This window comes from Netta rufina, assembly GCF_964035555.1.
Source record: "Netta rufina genome assembly, chromosome: 2".
Classification (NCBI taxonomy): domain Eukaryota; kingdom Metazoa; phylum Chordata; class Aves; order Anseriformes; family Anatidae; genus Netta; species Netta rufina.
In genome coordinates this window covers 114,581,352-114,593,652 of record NC_140124.1, presented here as the reverse complement: position 1 = coordinate 114,593,652, position 12,301 = coordinate 114,581,352, and the positions used below count along the sequence as shown (strand labels likewise).

The 12,301-nt window shown below is 40.0% G+C and overlaps 1 protein-coding gene across 1 annotated transcript in view; it reads left to right on the top strand.

The window, feature by feature from the left end:
* MEP1B (meprin A subunit beta) overlaps nucleotides 1-12,301 on the top strand; it is a gene marked incomplete at its 3' end in the record, with an annotated part of 50,064 nt that overhangs the window by 5,799 nt on the left and 31,964 nt on the right. The window contains exons 6-8 of the mRNA XM_084281666.1: nucleotides 225-332; nucleotides 1,754-1,810; nucleotides 7,717-7,818. Of these exons, the coding sequence (XP_084137792.1) occupies nucleotides 225-332; nucleotides 1,754-1,810; nucleotides 7,717-7,818 (267 nt within the window). The remainder of the gene's footprint in view (nucleotides 1-224; nucleotides 333-1,753; nucleotides 1,811-7,716; nucleotides 7,819-12,301) is intronic.

The following is a 12,301-nucleotide window of genomic DNA, read 5'->3' as shown; positions in this document are numbered from 1 at the left end:
TTAGAGAAACACTAACAAATTTGGCAAGCTGAAATTTAATTTTTGAATGTTACACTATTGAGGAAAGGATCACATCAAACTATATTTTCTGTAAACGATTTTACTGTATTTTGATAGTGGATGAGTAATAGTCTAGTTATTCCTATAGAACATGTTTTTAATGCATTCTGCATTACCAGTAACTTTTTTTTTTTTTTAACTCTCTCTTTTTCTCCCAAATTCAGATCTGTCCTATTTGTGTATCTCTTCCTTGGGCAGATTCTAACCAGGTCACCAGAAATCTTGTTAGCCATCTAAATCTGAGACACCAGTTTGACTATGGAGAATTTGTGGTAAGCTTTCTTGGCTTTGATATGTCTGGGAACAAATAGTAACTTTTTTTTTTTTTTTTTTTCTCTAGAAATACAAATGTCAATTAAATTTCTTAAGAGCAGTAACACACTATGCTGCTGCTCTGGGCAGAAGTCTGAAATAGGCCTGTCTGTTGTTAACTTTGTGCTGTCTGCATGGAATGCTATTGGGAGTAGGTGTTGTCAACAGTTAAGCTATGCTCCAAACTGGTCACTTAAGTGTTTAGCTTAGTGTTCTCAGTCTGAACTATTTGTTCTTTTATAACAGTCTCTTGCTTCTGAGGGAATCATAGATGCTACTCTGTTTTATTGACATTTTGTAGCTATTGTGGCAGAAGTGGCTAAACCATTGTTCTCAGGACTTAAAAGTGCAGCTTTACAAGCTGCTGTGCTGCTACAGCCTCTCTTCCAATATGTTGTGAGAGGGGCTGCATCATGAAAAAGAGACGTGACATTAAATCACTGGTCTGGTTGCCTTCTTTCAGGGCTCACCTGGAGTAAGGGGCCTTGGAGTAGTTGCAAAACTACATAAGCAGATTGTTAGTCACTAGGCTGATAGTAAGTCAAGCCAGCCAGATGAGTCCTGCATGTGGGATCAGGTCTCTGGAGAGTTCAAGCTGTAGTTTCTAGAGTATTTAACAGACTTTGGGGTGCACTGCTTTAGCCTTGTGTGGGATAAACATAGTAGCTGAGGCATAGGCACCCTCACAGGTTAATGAACACAAAGATAAGGTATGTTCTTTGTGTTGAGTGATCTGTGACAAAGATAAGAAGAGCTTGGAGAGATTGACTTGCAACTGGGCTCTTCAACATGAGTGCATCTTGCTTGTTTGAGGATATAGAACTGGTGGTTGGAATTATGATTTGAGGAAGCTGCCAGAATTGCACTAAAAAGGTGTATTACTCTGGCATATTAACATCTTGGAATACAGCTCTCCAAAAGTAGCAGGGTTAACCACCCATCTTTTGTGATACAGGTTTGCTTTCTCAATTTAAGCAGTATATTCTTCACAACCTGTGATTACTGTTGTCTGGGGATCACATTTAGTGTTTATTAATGGAGAAGGTTATTGCTTGTTGGAAACCCTGGTATAAGAATTGTATGACACAGTCAGCTTTCCTGAGCTGACTCTTCTGCAATGTAATTGAGCCAGGAAAAGAAGATGGACCCTTCTGTTTAATGAGCCTTGTCCCAATCATCTGATTCTTCTCCTGTCTTGTGGATCTTGTACTTACTTGATTAAATAAAAGGTACTGTGCAACATAAACAGTCAAGTACCACCAAGTATCACATGCCAATTCCTGTGTTAAACTGTGGAAAATGAATGATTAAAGTAAAGACTCTGGTGCATCTTGAGTATTTGAATATTTGAGTATTTTGATGATGTTTTCATTTTGTTTAGAATCTTCAGCTTGATGAAGAAGCCCAATACCAAAACGCAGTTCAAGAATCCTGTCATGTGAACTTTTAAAGTATAGGCCCCCTTCATCTTACTGACTGAGAGAAAAAAAAATGCATTAATTCTGTTGGTAATCTGAAGCATATATTAATAAAAATAGAATCCAGTAACTAGTTTTCAGGCTTAATTTTTCCACGCCGATAAGGACTTTTCGTAAGTGATTTTACTAAAACTCAAACTAGACATTTTTACTGAGATCTGTCCCTGTGGAATTAGGGACCTTTTTGGAACATCTCACAGTTGTCATGATTGTCTTTAACTTTTACTACTCTGTTAATTACACAGTTTCTTATGTTAATGACAGATATTTTAACTGACCAGTAACAATTTGAAAACAGCATGTTGGAAAGCGATTCAAAGATGCTCTGTTGCACTGTTGAATTTTTTTTAAGTTCATTTTTCATCTACTAAGATAGCTGTGAGATAATAATTTTTTCTTCTTCCTGCCTAAGGACAAAGTTTTATTTGATGTTGTGGTTTGTTTTTTACCATTGCTATGTAAATGAAAATAATGCCAATGTAAGAAATCAGAATACTTGTTTTGCGTAGATCAGCAGTGCAGAGGAGGTTTCTTTCACTTTCACTGAGAAAGAATGATGCCATTGCCTGGGAATAATTACATCTGTGTTTTCCCTTTTTGAGCATAACTAAAGTAGGACACTTACTTAGTAAACTGGATGAAGAGTTTTCTCTGTACTCCCAACTATTCCTGAAGACCGTCCTCCCGATATATTGGGTTTGCTTCTGTCCTGCCTTTCTTGGGAGACTGTGTAAGTAGAGAACTAATTGGCTTCAGACCTACCAGTGCTCAGAAATGAACTTGTTTATTTTGGTAAAACTGATGAGAACTTCAACACCTACTTCATCCAAAGACTTGAAAAAACAGTTGAGAAGAAAAGCTTCTTTTAAAATAATTACCAACATATTCCTACTCTAGATAACCATACCCCCAGCAAGACAGTTATTAAAATCAGAGGAAAAAAATTACCTAGGCAATTTTGAATTTAAATAGAAAATCAATTTTTTTAAATAATGTTCAGATATTTAATACTGATGGGAGGAATGGGAAATAAAGCTGCACAGATAACTTTTTTTGAGATTCAGACAGAGAGAGTTCTGAATATGTACCTTTAGGAGTGACTCTTCATGTTGCATTACTATCATCCATTGGCAAACTGTTGTTCTTATGTGTACTGCAAATGTGGTGAAGAGCATACCCAGTAATTTTTCTGGTCTAGTTAATGAGTTATATGTAATAATATCAGTAGTGCAGCAGAAGTACAATCTGCTTCTTGTACCCTCTCTCCCATTTGCTCTCCAAGGTTTTGATTATTCTTTAAATACTAGAACATTTCTTATTCTGAAACTGTTAAGGTTGATATGCCTCATTCTACAATGTAATGGGTTTCAAAACTGAACCCTAGTTATAGTATGTTGAGTGTTGGAATTAAAACGCTAATACACTGTAACTTGAAATTTCTATCTTCTATTTTCAAAAAGTCTAAAACATCACTGAAGGAATCATAGCTGGCTAAAATAGAGCTAAAATCAGCTATTTCAGAGCTATCTAAAAGTTAACATCCCTTTTATAAAACATGAGTGGTATTTTTTTACTGTCTTGATATGATATTTTGACAAAAGGCCAGAATTCGATCTGGTGCTCCACCTTTCTTGTTTGCCTTCGTATTCCTATCTGAGTGTTCTCACTCTGTAAGCTCTAGTGCTTGTTCTGACCACATACTGTTTTGGTGTGGTTTACTCCAAATGTGATCTAACTGAAAAGTTTTAGATTTTTTTTTCTCTGTTCCTCTATAAAGCTAGCTGTGAAATAGCGTCCTTAAACAGAAAGAAATTTCAAGGTAGCCTGATACTAAAGTTGTAATTTTTAAAGATAAAATGACCGTGGTGTTTGGTTTTTATTGCTGCATAAATGTTCTAAGGAATTTAATAGTTATATTAAACTTTTTTTAGATTCAGTGAAATATTTATCTGATCTGGCAAAAAATGCCTGTAGCCAATACAGATTCAGAACTCCTCTTGGACACTGGAACTAGTTATTTCTGTTACTTGAACATAACCTTGAGAATTGCAAATATATTTACATCTACTTTAAAACTCTGGGAAAACATGTTTTTCTATAGCAATAATTAGTTGTCACTCGGTGCAGAGTTGCTGAAGTAGCATTTTGGTCATGTTTAAATGCTGAAAGACTCAAATGCACATTTTAAAGCACCAAAAGGCTACAAACACAATATAAAAAACTTGCAAACTGTTTATCCTCTTTATTTGTGTATACTAAGATCTGTACTGGTAGGCGTTGCCTTGCTTAATGTTTTATACTTCTAATATGAAGATATTGCATCCAGTACATTCACTAGGTAAGCGTTTAATGAAAATGAACGATCTAATTAAATATGCTGCTGCTGGTCATGATCTTTCTCACTGAAACTTAAAACGTGCACAAAAAAGCTGTGTATTTGTAATAGGTCATGCTTATACTCAGAACATAAAAAACCTTTACTGGGACATTGCTGTTGAACAATGTTTTTCATGTTCATGTTGCCTTGTGTATGGTTTCAATATGCTACATTATGTTGGAATTTTACCTTCTGTTTTTTTTCAATTAAAGTTATTTTATTTTCTATTTGTCTCTTCGTTGCATAATAAAGATGATCATTTCCTTTGGCACTACTTCTTCCTTTCCAGATGCTTTCTAAACTTCAGTTAATTGTCATTCGTATGCCTTCATAGTATGTTCCTTGAACTAATGAGTTTGGCCTTGGCTCATGATCCTCTCATGAGCTGACAAGCTACCTTAAATCACATCATAAGATATTTCCACGAAGCAAAAATGATGATAGGTTGGACAAAACTGTTACTCATGCATCTTTTCCTCCCTCTCATATTAGTATGTTGCTGTCCCATGTGATGTTAACAGAAAAATAACCTCCTAAAAGAAGGAAAGATGTACGTAACGCTTGGCACTGATAGCAAACCTTGTTATCTGAAAGTAGATTTACTGAAAAGAGTTAATGTTTTTCTTAGGAACGACTCGTTGATAGGTTTGGGCTGGCTGACTTACTGGACCAGCTTGGTGGCATGCAGGTGGTTTATCCTTCTGCCCCTGTATTTTTGAGCAGAAAAACTTGGTTATTTTTTTTTGTTTTTACATTCTAGGATCATACACATGATAAGATGGTTAAGACATTTGAATTAATATCTTATTTTGAATGATAGAATATGGCAAAATACATACCTTTTAGTTTTTATTAGTTTATTGTTCATTCTCCTTAGAATGTAGCTTTGTGAACTCTAAACAGATTATTGTACCACCTAAATCTGGTTATAAGCCCTTTGCTAGAGATTCCATTTAATTTTCTTTTACTGTAGCAAAGTATATTTCATTATGTAGAGAGAATGTACTCAGTGTGTTTAGCTCTCATTGGCAGCACGTTCATAATAGGATAAGTGAGCTCTGTAGAACTCCTCCTTGTCCTGCTCTAGTCCTAAATCAGGACTTCATTCCTGAGGAGAGAAGGGATCAGTTGTGTACCCAGGTTGTCTTCTGACAGGTCGTCAGGGCTAGCATGTGTTCTGTGCTTGGAAGGCATTTTTCAGTCCCCTCTTCAGATGTTAATTTTGAGACCAGTGATATTTGAACACGAGTGTGCTATAAATATTTCTATAGTATTTTTTAATATCCTGTGTTTTATGCTGAAACACACACATGAATTCATGGATCTTTAATGCACATGCTCTGTGCTGGGTCTTGTAAATACTATGCACTTTGTGAAATGACACTAGAACCTGCAGCCAAAGTTGTTTTATTGCAGACAAGCAGAGCTACAAGGATATCTTGCAATAGGAACCTCTTAAGTTCAACAAGCAGAGGTGTAAAGTCCTGCACCTGTGGGGGGAACCATCCCTTGCACACATAAAGGCTGGCAGCCACCAACCTCGAAAACACTTTGCTCAAAAAGATCTGGGATTTCTGGTGAACACCAAGTTGAACAGGAGCCAGCAATGCGCCCTTGCAGCAAAGAAGGCTAACGGTATCCTGAGCTGCATCAGGCAATGCCTGGCCAGCGGGTCGAGGGAGGTGATCCTTCCCTTCTCAGCACTGGTGAGGCCACACCGGGAGCACTTCGTCCAGTTCTGGGCTCCCCAGTACAAGACACAGACATACTGGAAAGTCCAACAAAGGGCTGTGAAGGTGCTGAAGGGCCTGGAGCACTTCTGTGTGGAGAGGCTGAGAGAGCTGGGTGGGACTGCTCAGCCCGGAGAAGAGGAGGCTCAGGGGGGAGCCTCCCCCCTAAGTGTCTTATCAGTGTCTGTAAATACCTGAATGGAGGTGCCAAAGTGCCAGGACAAGAGGCCATGGGCACAAACTCTCCCACAGGAGGCCCCCTCTGAACACCAGGCAGCACTTCTTTATGTGTGGGTGATGGAGCAATGGCACAGGTTGCCCAGAGAGGCTGTGGATCTCCTCTTTGGAGATCTTCCAAAGCCACCTGGACACGGGTCTGGGCACCCTGCTCTGGGTGGCCCTGCCCAGACCAGGTGACCTCCAGAGGTCCCATCTAGCCTCTGCTATTTCTGTGAAAAGCATCTTCAAGGTTCTTTTAGAATTGTAGGAAACTAGCAATGAAAGGACAGACACGCTGTATAGTTTTTTGTCAGTATGGAACACGTTTAAACTCACTTTTAAAAAGCTCTTCGATGTCCTGTTACATGTATAATTGAATACATGTAGAAGACAAAATTCAGGGCCTCTACTATAAAAAGGCTTTGCAATAGTGTTAAAATTGCCACTTCCCAGTGAATTACCAGGCTCTGGTTGACTTTTTTTTTTGGAGTGTTACTGTGCTTAAACTGTAAGGCTGCTCTGGAAAGGGCCACTCTTTACCTCTTCATTTTCCCTCCCCAAGCAGCATTGTTCTGTCTCTAACACTTCCCCCCCTCACTCCCCTTTCCCAGTCCTATAGCGTTGTTTCTGTGGACAGGAAAGAGCTTTAAAAAAAAAAAATTAAAATAAATATTCGTATGTTTACTCCCCACCCCACAAGATGTTAGGAGATTGAAAGAAAAAAAAAATCATCACCATTAAATGCATTCCACAGAAATCACCTAATTCCATTTTAAATCTTTGTAGGAAATTGTATACGTTCAAGATGCGTTCCTCAACTCCATGAAGCTGCAGGTCATTGCCCAGGGCTTAGTGACAAAATACTGTTCGTATGAATTTGCTTAAACTTGTGGGAACACTTAGTCACTGGGAAAAGCATTCCTCACTATTACTTTATATTCTCTTTCTGTGTTCTTGGATGTCTCTCTTTCTCTTTTACTCCCTCTATGTCTTTCCCTGCAGCAACTCTCTGAAGTTTTCCCCATGTCAGTATTCCTCCCACTCTCCTTTCTGTCTCTTAAAGTAATCAACAATTAAATAGCTAAGATTATATTACTTAGCTACTGAGCGTTGTCTCATATTCTGTATACTTTATAAGTACCTGTGGCTCTACCCTCAGTATCCTGGGGCTGATGTCTGCCTCAGGGGTAAATAGAGTATCTAGCAAACTCGACATCAATACCTCCCAGAGTTAGCCTGCTACATTTACTGCTACGGCTGGAGCTTTTATTTCTCAAAATGTGTTTGCAGTTTGAAAGACTCAGAAAGTCTTACCAGTCAGATTTGATATTCAAAGTTGTCGGTCCTGTCCCCTCATCATGCTAAAAGTATTTGCTTTGTTGTTCTCCTTGGGGGGGGGGGGGGGGGGGGGGGTAGGTGGTGATATCTTTTTAGATTAGGATTAAGTTTAAAATCAAAGCATCTCATGCAGACCAGCTCATTCCCCATAGCAGGCGCTTGTTTTTCAAAAGAACTTGAACTGGATTTTGTGTTTCTGCAGGTACGGACCAAAGACAATAATACGGACCCAGAGCAGGGTGCCCAGACCCGTGTCCAGGTGGCTTTGGAAGATCTCCAAGGACGAGATCCGCAGCCTCTCTGGGCAACCTGTGCCATTGCTCCATCACCCACACATAAAGCAGTGCTGCCTGGTGTTCAGAGGGAGCCTCCTGTGGGCCAGTTTGTGCCCATGGCCTCTTGTCCTGGCACTGGGCACTGCTGAACAGAGCCTGGCTCCGACCTCTTGGCACCTTCCTTCACATATTGACAGACACTGATGAGCTCCCCCTGGGCCTCCTCTTCTCCAGGCTGAGCACTTCCAGCCTCTCTTCACAGGAGAGGTGCTCCAAGCCCTTCACCAGGCCCTTCTCCAGGGTAGCTGTTGAAGCTGCAGTGCCACAGAAGGTGCAATTTATGTGCCGCCTCAGTTGTGAGACTGTTCAAACTTCAGTAGTTTCTTTTATGAATTTTTCTTCTTTCATATTTCAAGCCACAAGAGGGCACTGAATATTTTTGAGTTGTCTCTGAGTGAGTGTAGGATTTAACAATGCTAATTCACTAAGTAGCTGTACTCCTAGACACTTTTAGATAAATTTCTATCCAGACATTTCATAAAACATAATAAATCTTTTACACGTTTCAGGGGTTGAGAGGCTTTCTGTAGATTGGAATGATCCCAGTAAGAATATTTCTAATTTACTTGAAAACCTGCAACTCATAAAGTGTGTTTCATCACCTGGACAAGTAAGCTGTGCTCACCCAGGACAGTGCCCTGGGAAGAACTGAGTGCTCCCCAGGTGACAAGTGGACACAGAAAGTAGCGTGGTCATGCAAGTTCTTCCCTTGCAAGACCCCTCCTTCCCCGAAAGCCTTTTTTAGAGGTGTTTAAAATGAAAGCATTGTAGTAGTGCAGCCAGGAATCACAAGGGGGCATCTGAGGACTGTTGCTTTCTGTGCTAATGAGCAATATCGCTGATTTTTGACTCCTTGCTTTATTAAACTGCACCCATGCCATCGACCTCGCCCATCACACCTGGGCTGAGCTGCTCACAACTGCTGCGGTGGCCAGGTGCAGGGAGGCTTCGATACCCCCTTGCACTACTTAGGCCTGGTAAGCTGCTCTCTGCCTGCACGCTCAATAGTTTGGGTTTGCCACAGGCCTCCGGAGTGAAGAGAAAAATTCTCCCAGCCACGTCTCACAGTCTGCCATCTGAAAGAGAGCAAAATATCCCTGGAGTGGTCTCCCCGAGCAGCGTGATGTTTCATGGCCAGCTCCAGCCACTGTAGGGCTGCACGCCACTCACTGTTTGCTTTGCACAGTAACATCATTTGTGCTTACCTTAAAACGCATGTGTGTGAAAACATGTCAGATGTGGCTCATGAAATGGTGTACACCCAAGCTTCATCTGGGTGCTTTTTAATGTTCCTCTCTAATTCCCCTGTAGCTAAGTAGTGGGAGGAAGCTGAAGGTTTGTTTCATGTTCTTGGTAACTCTTAATGAAAGCAAACATTGTATTTCATAGAATCATAGGAAGGTTTGGGTCAGAAGGGACCTTAAAGACCACCTGGTTTCAACCCCCTGCCATGGGCAGGGACACCACCCACCAGACCAGGCTGCCCAACGCTCCATCCAGCCTGGCCTTGAACACCTCCAGGGATGGGGCATCCACAGCTTCTCTGGGCAGCCTGTGCCAGGTTTGCTCCCCTGCAAGAAGACAGAACACCTGTATTTGGTATCTGTTGTAATTTTCACTTTCTTACATTTATTTCCATTAGACACCTGCTGGGTTTGTAGACATTGGAGTTTCTTAACTTGAAATACCTATGTCTTCAACTTGAAACATTTTGGATTTGGATGAAGGTCTCTTATCTTGCAGGTTTATCTGACAGCCCTTATCTTTATTGGTACTTGTGCCTCGTCAGCCAAGGAGATAGCTTTTCAGTGTTATCCCCTTTCATGAGTTTAAGTGAAAAAGTGAAGCTAATTTGTGTGAGATAACACAGGAAGTTTGAGATGGGGCAAGGAACAATCTGCTATCTGAGGGTAATAGACCATTTGAATATCCTCCTGCTCTTTAACAATAGCTCTACAAGCACTGCTAAATGCTCTACAAGCCAGCAATTTTTAAGATAACTTAATTAATTCATATCACTTAAGTTCACACTGAAACCCACAGTCAGTCAAGTTTCACCCAAATGTCAATAAGCAGCCACAAATCACAGTTGTTCACTGAGCAGTATACTGATAGCAAAATTATCAAAGCATCTGTGCTGAAACACAGATCAACAAAACTAACCAAGTATAAAACGGCCTATCAAAAATGCTCGAAAATCTCTGTCCATCTAGAGCTGTTTTTTATTGTTTTTATGGTTCTTTGTAGTTAGCTGAGATTGCATTTGGAAATTAAGTTCCTTTGGCTTTATAAATAGCACCTGCAAGCAAAATAGGACTTTTTATAGCTCTCCTGTACTTCACTTATTTTTTTTTCCAGTATGTCCACCAGCATTACTGTCTGTTCCTGGGTTCTTACTCCCAGATACAGCTTTACTAAGCAGTCTAAAGCAGGTGCAGCTTTCCATCTGCACTGGGCAAACAACGCCTGGTGAATGTTCCTTATTCTGCAACAAGGCAGCAGGATAAGGACTGCAGGATTACCATTACTACCTGTGGTTCAATAGTGCCCACCTGTGATGGTGCTGCCCTGCAGACACCAGGAGTCACTGCCTGTCCAAGGGAATGTGCAGCTTGCTCTGTGATGATGCCCTTCTGCCTGCTGATAGAGATCCAAGAGGTCACTGCAGGACTTCTGCAGCAACCTCCACATTGATTTCTGATGTCTTTCCTTGTCACTGCTTGTACTACCAGCACAGGAGCATGTGGGTCTATGGGGCAAAATCTAATTGACTAGAATCAACCAGACCTTCTCATTCTGTTTTCTTTCTTTTCCTCAAATACAGAGCTTCTAGTCAGTGGACACTACCTGCAGATTAAAATAGGATGGAAACAACATCCTTTGAATCCACAGTTCCCCGACTGTGTCAAGAAAGGATATGTGTTACTTTTGGCTGTTATATGTCCTGGTAATTGTAGAAGAAATTCATAATGTAAGACTGCCATTCTTCTTACATATCTGAAAACTCACACCACCTATTCAAATAAGTTTCACTATCCCTCATTAATTCGTCTGAGTAATACTCAGTTACTTCCTACTGTGGACCTCGGTCTTAGAAGTATGATACGGCACATAGTGCTTTTCATCTTTAAAGTAAAATACAGAGTCATGTAGCAAAACCCTTATGTAAAATAAGGGGTAGGTATATTGCCTGAACACAGGAAGTCAATGATAAAGCAAGGTGTTTGTCATTGTAGAGAACATGGTCACAAAAGTAGATAAGCTCCGTAGAAAAGATTTTGCCAATTAGATTAAAAAACAACAACAAACAAACAAACAAAACCTTCATGAAGACTTCCCACTTATTACCATTGTCTCAGCATGTATTAAAAATCCATTAAAAAGCATGTATTAAAAATCCATTTAGCTACTTTACATTGTCAGAACTTCTGACTTAGAATTTCACACACTATGTTGTTCACCTATTGTTTAACTATCTATTGTGTCTTGTTTTATTATACTAGATAACTGGTTGACAATCTGAATGAACTGTAAGAAAAACATATATATGGGCTGTATAACAATGCAGAGTTAGCTGCATTGGTTAACTGTGTGCAATGGTTAACTTTGTCTGTGCCTTCTCTCTTTCATGTTACCATACGCCAATTCCAACACTTTGTAATGTTTTCTTTGGGTAGCACACTTTTTATCCAGTCCTCCAAGCAGATTCATCATGACATAGAGGTTTATTGAGCCCTTCTTTGTGACCAGAAAATCATCCTTGCATCTCCTATTGTAAAGAGGTTGGTGTGAGGTCTCAGTGCTGGTTGATGCATCTTACAGGTGGGGATGTGGGAACAGAAAGCAGACTGTCTTGATTAGTTACATGTATGAGGGACCAAAGAAGTAGAAAAACAGTCTTCTAGACTTTTTTCCAACACTGTGACCAAACCAAAAACTGTTTTTTTTTTTTTGTTTTTTTTTTTTGAGTTCATTACGAGGCATCTATAAGGTACTATAATCAAGGAATAATGGCGGTAGTCTTTTACTTTGGATCAGAAGTGTATTTTTTTAAAAAAGTATCATAATCATCCTCACCATACTTTAGTTCACATCACAAAGCAGTGTAGGAGCATACAAACTGAATTCCTTTGGTCTGAAACTAAACCAGAATATGTGCTTCAAATCCTTGCTTAATACAGTCCAGTTGCCACCACTGAATTGCAATCCTTGAGATCAGATCAGAGCTCGGCTGGAGTAAAACCCTTTGAAATGTGTACAGCATAGATGCCAGGTTCTTAGCACCAAATCCTTCGATTTAGAAATCTGTTCCAGTTGATTCAAAGTGGTTGTTACTATAGCCATAGCCAGTATAACCTACAGAGCCTCCAGAAGGGGAATTACTGGCTTCACCCAGCAGCTGCAGAAGGCAGCAGGCAGAATTCAAGGACTGCTGAACTTGAAAAAAAATAA